Below are 9,337 nucleotides of genomic sequence, written 5' to 3'. Positions count from 1 at the left end.
TTGCTGGCATATTGAGTGCAGCACTTTAACACCATCATCTTTTAGTATTTTAAATAACTCAGCTGGAATACTGTCATCTCCACTAGCTTTGTTGTTAGCAATGCTTCCTAAGGCCCACTTGACTTCACTCTCTAGGATGTCTGGCTCAAGGTCAGTGACCACACCAGTATGGACATCGGGGACATTAAGATCTTTCTTGTATAGTTCTTCTGTGTATTCTTGCCACCTCTTCTTAATCTCTTCTGCTTCTGTTAGGTCCCTGCCTTTTTTGTCCTTTATCATGCCCATCTTTGCACTAAACGTTCCTTTCATATCTCCAATTTTCTTGTAGAGATCTCTAGTCTTCCCCATTCTATTGTTTTCCTCAATTTCTTTGCATTGTTCATTTAAGAAGACCTTCTTATCTCTCCTTGCTATTCTCTGGAAATCTGCATTCAGTTGCTTATATCTTTCCCTTTCACCCTTGCTTTTCGCATTCCTTCTTTCCACAGCTATTTGTAAAGCCTCATCAGACAGCCATTTTGCTTTCTTGCATTTCTTTTTCTTTGGGATGGTTTTAGTTGCTGCCTCCTGTACAATGTTACGGACCTCCGTCCATAGTTCTTCAGGCACTCTGTCTACCAAATCTAATCCTCTAAATCTATTCATCACCTTCACTGTGTACTCACAAGGAATATGATCTAAGTCATACCTGAGTGGTCTAGTGGTTTTCCCTACATTCTTCAATTTAAGCCTAAATTTTGCAGTAAGAAGCTCATGATCTGAGCCACAGTCAGCTCCTGGTCTTGTTTTTGCTGTCTGTACAGAGCTTCTCCATCTTTGGCTGCAAAGTATATAATCAATCTGGTTTCGGTATTGACCATCTGGTGATGTCCATGTGTAGAGTCGTCTCTTGTGTTGTTGGAAAAGAGTGTTTGCTATGACTAGCTTGTTCTCTTGACAGAACTCTATTAGCCTTTGCCCTGTTTCATTTTGTACTCCAAGGCCAAACTTGCCTGTTATTCCGATTACTCCTTGACCTCCTACTTTAGCATTCCAATCCCCTATGATGAAAAGGACATCTTTTTTTGGTGCTAGTTCTAGAAGATGTTGTAGGTCTTCATAGAAGCAGTCAACCTCAGCTTCTTCAGCATCAGTGGTTGGGGCATAGACTTGGATGACTGTGATATTGAATGGTTTGCCTTGGATACGCACTGAGATCATTCTGTCGTTTTTGAGGTTGTACCCCATTACTGCCTTTCCGACTCTCTTATTGACTATGAGTACAACTCCATTTCTTCTAAGGGTTTCTTGCCCACAGTAGTAGATATAATGGTCACCCGAATTAAATTCACCCATTCCCGTCCATTTCAGTTCGCTGATTCCCAAGATGTCGATGATCAGTCTTGTCATCTCATGTTTGACCACATCCAGCTTGCCTTGGTTCATAGATCTTACATTCCAGGTACCTATACAATATTGTTCTTTACAGCATCGGACCTTCTTTTCGCTTCCGGATACATCCACAGCTGAACGTCCTTTCGGCTTTGGCCCAGCCGCTTCACTCTTTCTGGAGCTACTTGGAATTGCCCTCCACTCTTCCCCAGTAGCATATTGGACACCTTCCGACCTGAGGGGCTCATCTTCCGGCATCATATCTTTTAGCCTTTTAACATTGTCCATGGGGTTTTCTTGGCAAGGATACTGGAATGGGTTGCCATTTCCTTCTCCAGTGGACCACATTTTGTCAGAACTCTCTGTCATGACCTGTCCGTCTTGGGTGGCCCTGCACGGTATAGCTCATGGCTTCACTGAGTTACGCAAGCCCCTTCGCCACGACAAGGCAGTGATCCATGAAGGGGAATAATAGCATAGTCATTTTGAAAAAAAAAAGATTTAAAAGGTAAATATGAACACTGAAACACCATTAATCATAACAGTATAAATAGCACAGCATTAAAAATGGAGGAAAAAATCAGGAAATGTTTATCCTAGTAAAGTAATTCAAGGACATTTGACCACATTGCACAAAAGTCTTCTTCCTTGGCCTTCTGTCCAAAAAAGACCATGTCAGATTTTGACAAGCAAGACATATGAGTAATCAGCTGCTACAAATTAGTTCATGTTTACAACTGGTAACAATCATTGTTTGGATACTCCCTATGTATTCAGTCACTTTGTGCCTCAATAAATTGTAGATATAGCTAAGGATGAAACCTGTATTTCACAAGCAGTGATTTTTCAAAGATCATATTGATAGTTCTATTGATTTAAAGCTGAACAATATCAATAGTAGGATAAACCTAAACCATGAGAGTTACTGCTTCAGTTCCTACATCGCATCTCCAAAGGAAAGTTATCTTAACCAGATTTTATTCGACATTCTCTTACATGCCAACCTTATACAAAACTGTATTTTCTGTTGTATTTAACACACAGCGAGGTCAAAAAAGAGTAGTGCGCACTCTGGAAAATAACCTGCTATGCAAGAACAGGATGTCCAAGGGCACTGTTTCAGAAGTCACATGAATAATTTTCATAATTTGTACCTATTTCATCTGCTTTCTTCAACTTATTTTAAAATTTAAGTCATTGGTTTAGAAATGTATAGGATCTTGAACAAATATGAATTTCGAAATAACAAAACTATCAGGTCCCAAAAGTCTGGGCTGAAGGCAATGACAATGTTTGAAAGTCTTTGAGTGAGATTCATGACAAAAGAAGGGTCTGAACTAAATGTTTCCGGAAGAGTCTGAGATTGAAAGCACTGTCGGCTCTGAAGAATTTTATGAGAAGTCAAAGGACTTTTGATAATACAATTACAATGTTTCATCAGAAAAATAATAAAGTCGCTCTATCCTAGCAGACTGTACAGTGCAGAAGGCTTTTCTCTTCCTACACTGAGGAACATATTGCATACAGTAGGAGATGGGCCTTCCTCCCATCCCGTATAAGACTCCTCCGTCATCTCTTTTTTACAGACATTCCCTGCTGCGCTACATTGCCGGTGGCCTGTGTCTTCTCTAGAGCAAAGATCTGACTGCTTGTTCCTAGTATTTCTCCAACTTTGGAATAGCGGTCTGGAAGGAAGAACTCTCTGTTTCATTCAAAAGCCCCTGATATCACTGTTTGAATAATTCAGTTCCTCCCTACCAGTTCTTGTGGGTTCCATTTTAGCCGTGGTACTGTGCAATTTCTTCATTACTGTGAAATGATATCTTAGAAAATATATCAAAACTTAGCTTTGTTATGGTGCATTCCTTATTCCTTGGTTGTTTGGGGTAGACTAGTGAAAAGCTAGGCATTATTATCATTATCTGAGAAATACATTTGTGTATTGTATTAGGGATTGCCTCTTCCTGATTACATCTACCCGTCCCATCAGGTTTGGCAGGAGAGGCATGCTGCGGGTCCTGTCTGTGAAAAGGTAGGCCACTTCGTGGGAGATGGGTGGCCATATAAATTTGATAGATAAATAGGTAGGCAGGTAGGCAGGTAGGCGGGTAGGTGGGTAGGCGGGTAGGCAGGTAGGCAGGTAGGCAGGTAGGCAGGTAGATAGATAGATAGATAGATAGATAGATAGATAGATAGATAGATAGATAGATAGATAGATATTGGTCTAATGATAAATGCATATCATGTTATGTGAAGTCACCACATTTGCCAACTATCCTGGATTAGCCAGGACAGTCCTGGGTTTGGACAGATCATCTCCCCACCCCCGAGCAGAAATCATAGTTACCCAAAGGTAAACTGGTCTCAAGCGAGTCTTTCCATTTAACTAAGGCTGTAGAGGAGATATCTGCCTGTCAGGGACAAAAGACGGGAAGCGAGACTCCTAAAATCTGGCTCATCTTAAATGGCACTTCTTGCTTTTTGAGGAGACCAATTTTTTTTTTATAAAATTTAACTCTATGCTAAAATGCTGTCTAGGGGAACATGGTTCTTCCTTTCCATGTTACTTTGACAGTGTCTATAGCAGATGAGTAGAAACAGTAGGGAAAATGTTTGGGGGAGCTTGGTTTGTCCCAAAGGCTGCATGAATAAAGCTCTAATAAATCAGAACAGTATATCCACATTAAAAAGCAGACACATAGATATACGTGCACAAGTAATTAAATTTTTATTTTACAGTATGATGGTATGAACACATAGTATAAGATACAATCAGTTGTTGCTCTTTACAGCAGTACATCAACCAAACTATTCCTCTGTATTTAATTACATAATGGGTGTTCAGCTGTTCCAATGGATCGCCTGTGCATGTATGCCGGGCATATGGGCATCTAACATATACTTGTTCTTGCCCTTCCCATTTCTTTTTACTCAAACTTTGATTACTTCCCTCAGTGATAATATGAATGTTGCGGGGTAAAGATGAATGATCATTTCAAAGTGGTGGATTTCATGAGGGAGTTGCAAATAGGGCATGGATTTGGCTCTAACATTTATTTGACATATTTTGCCTTAGTTAATTACAGGTATCTGACATTTTTGAGAATCTTCATGCCAGTTTACTAACTATTCATGATCTAATTTTAAGGTTTGCATTACCTATAAAGATATAAATAAATAAACCAACCTCTATTTTAGTATTTTACTAGCTCAATATTTTATTTATCTTATATTCCAGCATCTGACCTACTTAGTTGTCTAGCAATTTAAGCATTTTAGTACCTGCATTTATACTCTATTTTAGTTCAACCCTACTTTAGAACCTTACTTTAGAATCTAACTTTCTTTAGAAATTTTCCTTTTATTGTCTTACGACCTCTGCAACTTTTTAGGAAATGATGTTCTATCTAATAACAATTCTTTGAAACAGTTTACTTCATTTCTTCCTACCTTTTTCTTTAAGTTCTCTTACTTTTACAGTCCCTTCTAAGAAAGGGAGTGCCCAGTTCCCTCTTTCCTTGCATCGGAGCAGAATCACAGAACGTTCTTTCCTTGGCCAGACAACAGCTGAGGTCGCTGGGGAGGACCGATTAAGCCCCTGCCTGCTCCCTGCTTCAGTGAGTCCCCCACCCCCACACTATACTAGCATTGCTGCTGCACCCAGTTTTTGAAGTTTGATCTTGTACTAATCTTATCGGTTCTTTTCCTGGATATAGTGTATCCTACCTATAGGAGGATGTTTTATAATTCTTTTCTCTTGACTCAGAAGCCAAGTTGAAACATGAGCAACAGAAACTTTATTTAGCTGCAAGAAGGCATAAATACGTAGGATAGGATATGACCAGTGGGTTCTCCTGAAAGCTGTACATCAACCAAATTATTTCTCTGTGTTTAAACTGCCTGCCTCCTGCCAACCTGGGTACTTCTCCCCATTTACCAAAACTGTGGGTGCTGCCCAGTTTTGGGGGAAGGTGATGATTGTTCAAGGGTAGGGAACAGGGGACCCTCATTCCTTGCAAGGCCGAATCAGAGTTCCTGAGAGGGCTGGAGGATTGATCCCTAAGCCTTCCAAGAAAAGCAAACAATGCCAAAGTGGCAGGGCAGGACAGATCCTTGCCAGCTGCAAAGTAGAACCCCTTTCTCGAAAGTGTCCCATCTTGCTAGAACACTCTATGAACCAGAATGTAAAAGAAATCTAAGATGAGTTTCTGTTGGGGCTCAATGGTTCAATCAGCCTAAATGGACTTACGGTACAAGCTGAAAGCATGGAATGGAATTCAGTAGAGACCATCAAGGCAAGTAGTATATATTTGGGAAAGGTAAGTTGAAGAGGAGAGGAGAGGAGAGGAGAGGAGAGGAGAGGAGAGGAGAGGAGAGGAGAGGAGAGGAGAGGAGAGGAGAGGAGAGGAAGGGAAGGGAAGGGAAGGGTAGGGATGGGAAGGGAAGGGAAGGGAAGGGAAGGGAAGGGAAGAGAAGAGAAGAGAAGAGAAGAGAAGAGAAGAGAAGAGAAGAGAAGAGAAGAGAAGAGAAGAGAAGAGAAGAGAAGAGAAGAGAAGAGAAGAGAAGAGTGTAATTGAAGGAAAAAGTGAGATTAAGGAAAGTTGTAAAGGACAGCACATTTAAGTTGCTTAACATTTTTTTTAATTCTCAAGAATTTGATGGAAGAGACAACATGTGTATACCTATAATGATTGATTATGTTGAGCTGCAATCAGTTCAATACTTCAGAGTTTTCATACTTGTCAGCAGTAGCCAGCATAGACAATAAGGAAAGAGGACTGGAGGTGATATGTGACAATATCTAGACAGCCAGACTTTACACAGTCCTGGCATGCAGAATGACAAAACTGTATAAAACACTTGCTTGTGGAAGATCTATCAACATGGTTCCTGGGGTGGTTTATTCCTCTATTTTCTTCCCAGCCAGCCTGCAGAGTGCTCGCTTCACATCCCTGTTCCTCAGGCTATAAATGATGGGGTTTAACGTGGGGATCACAACTCCATAAAAGACTGCCACTACTTTTTCCCTGTCAGAGAATGTCTTGGCCTGAGGTCTCAAGTACATGGCCAAGATAGTGCCGTAATAAATGCTCACTACAGTGAGATGAGAGCCACAGGTGGACACGGCTTTGCTCCGACCTTGTGCTGAGCGGATTCGCAAAACGGCGAGTCCAATACGTCCATAGGTCACCAAGATAAAGAGGAAGGGGAATGCTAGTGTAAAGACACTGGTTATTAGCACGCTAAGCCCACTGGCATGGGTGTCAGAGCAAGCCAATTTCAGCACTGCCTGCAATTCACACTTGAAATGATTTACCACATTTCGCCCACTAAAAGTTATTTGCATGCTGAAAAAGGGCACAACAGTCAAAAGGAAGGCACTGACCCACAGGCTCACAGCCAGCTGGATGCATACATTGCGACTCATAATCAGGTTGTAGTGCAGAGGGTAGCATATTGCCACAAAACGGTCATAAGCCATGAAAGCTAACAAAAGGCACTCTACCACAACTAAAAAGAGAGCAATGTTCATCTGAGCAAAACATCTGCCCAGCGGGATAGTCGGCCTGTCCGTGAAGCAGTGGACCAACATCTGCGGGACAGAAGTAGTGATATAGCTGATGTCAATGAAGGAGAGGTTACTAAGGAAAAAATACATGGGGGTGTGGAGGTGAGAATCTACCACAATCAGCACCAACATGAGGGCATTGCCGGCTACAGCAATGAGGTAGATAACCAAGAAGAGGACAAACAAACCAGCACGGACTTTGAGGTTCTTTGAGAGCCCGACGAGCACGAATTCGGTCACTGGGGTTGCATTTCCCCATTTTTCCATGTTACCTGTAAGAGTGAAACCAGGTGTGAAAATCTGATAAAGTTAGTGTAAGTTGTTTTGGGCTTCTGATTAAATGATGAACACAAACACGGGGGGATAAGGATGGGAGAGCTGCTTTGAAGAGAGGAAGCTAGCTTTGGGAAAATCTGATTCAGAGAAAAATATAAGAGGGAGGGAAAGAATTAAGTATGCAAACCTTCTACATACTTACCTCACTCCATTATAAGTCTTCCTAAAGTAATTTTCGTACTCTCTCTTTATAGAAGCTCACACTTTTTTATTTTATACCGATTTGTGTTTTGTATTTAAAGACCCCCAGCTAATTGGAGGAAGGCAAAATGGTACCAAGCAACTATCATCCATGGTGGACAAGCTGAGATTTTCCAAAAGTTTAGCATTGCTACCAGAGCTCTTTAAATTTTGCTACCAAATTCATATTTTTCAATGTAATAAAATTTTTAAATTATTTAAAACCTGGCCGGTAACCATACTATTCAATGCAATTTAAATAAAATAGATCAATTCTCTTTCTTGTCCTTAGTTTACTCATTTGCCTTAGTTATAGTAACTCATTTATATACCATTTCATTGTAGGATATATAGACTTCTAAGAAAACCTGCATAAGCAGTATTTTTTTTTCTCTTGGTTGAATTTCATTTAATCACAAATAATATAAATCTCTTTTTTGCCTTCCTTCCACAATTTAATGGATTTTAAAAAGGTCTCACCAGCTCCCTAAAATTAATCTTGTTGAACAATAGGTAGATTCTTATATCAATATTTTATTTTTTATCCTTAAAAAGCCCTGAAGGCAAACTTAAAAACAAATATTAATAAAGCAAATACAATGGAATTATGAATATAGTACTAAGACAATAATATTTTTTGGATCAAGTGTGTATTACAAAATCGTGAGGAGATGGAACATACAACAATCTTTTAAGGATTTTGTTATCCTTAATATTAACAGTGTACCAGCTATACTTTTTTCTTTAAAAAAATTTCAAATATCCCAAGGGTTGTCTAAGCCAATTGCAACTCTGAAAGTTGTCTTAATGAAGAGCTGTTAAATTATCACAACTGTAGAAAAATGAAAACATCAAAAAAGGGAGGTACTTAATATCTACTTCATTAGTACTATCTGATTCATATAATTATCTCTGAAATTTTTCAGCACACATTATTACCTTTCAGAAAGTCCTTCCAGCATGAACTTGATGGATCATTGAAACATATTCTGAACGTGGTTGTTTCTGTACGAATTCTATCCACCAAGTGCTATCTATCGGCATCATCTGGGAAAGGATCATTTCACTGTAGTACGTCAACACTTCAAATAAAAGTTATCATGTTGTTTCTCAAACGTTTATACTGTCTCTGGGGATTTTTAAGTTCATGATATATTTGAAGATGTGAGCTGCCTCTGGGGACTTGGATGGTTCACCTCCAGAGATTCTTCACCAAAGAGAGCAAAGAACAAACTTTACAAATATGCACATTATCTGGATGCCAACTATAGATACAAAACATTTTGTATCTGCAGGCTTATTCATTGTGCGAGTTATCCTGGCCAGGACAATGGATCAAAGGTCATGGTGTTAAAGTCAAAGCCATCTTGTGGGCAACCCTCAGTCGAGGGCAAGCACCAAACCATAGAAAGCAGTCTAAACTACTGAGAGGATGGGACCTGGGAGATACGGCTTGTTTTATTCAGTTTTTCATTTTCCGCAAAAGGCAGGAAGTTATTAACATCAAGAAAAGGATGCATTTATTCCTTTTGTGAAATGTCTATTTATGACTTCTCAGGACAGTATTCCATGGTTGCCATTCATATACCTGCTATCAAGAGTAGCACAAACGCGGAAAGTCAAGAATTTAAAATCCTGCCAAGGGCTGATAATCCACAGAACCAGTGACAGAAAAGGAAGGAATACCTCAGTATTTTTCAGAGCTTTTTTAACTGCAGCAATATTTGTCATTTATCGTAAATGACAATTTAAGTAAACTGCAAGACAGATATCTCTCATCCTTTATTTGGACATATTTCGTGCTTTGGGCTTAGGAAAGACTGTTGTCATGGAGGCAAATGCAGTTTCAGTACCAGTTATTAATGTTTTGTTCTGCAG

The 9,337-nt window shown here is 39.8% G+C and overlaps 1 protein-coding gene across 1 annotated transcript; it reads right to left on the bottom strand.

The window, feature by feature from the left end:
* Positions 1 to 6,274: 6,274 nt before the first annotated feature.
* LOC103053347 (olfactory receptor 13H1-like) lies at positions 6,275 to 7,210 on the bottom strand. Its single transcript, XM_025177460.2, has one exon. It carries the CDS (start codon positions 7,208 to 7,210, stop codon positions 6,275 to 6,277), a length of 936 nt encoding a protein of 311 aa, XP_025033228.2.
* Between the last annotated feature and the right edge of the window lie 2,127 nt (positions 7,211 to 9,337).

The sequence above is a fragment of the Python bivittatus genome, unplaced genomic scaffold, assembly GCF_059951505.1.
Source record: "Python bivittatus isolate LINGU-HERP-01145 unplaced genomic scaffold, Pbiv_v1 ctg000220_np1212, whole genome shotgun sequence".
Classification (NCBI taxonomy): domain Eukaryota; kingdom Metazoa; phylum Chordata; class Lepidosauria; order Squamata; family Pythonidae; genus Python; species Python bivittatus.
This window is presented reverse-complemented; position numbering and strand designations above follow the sequence as displayed.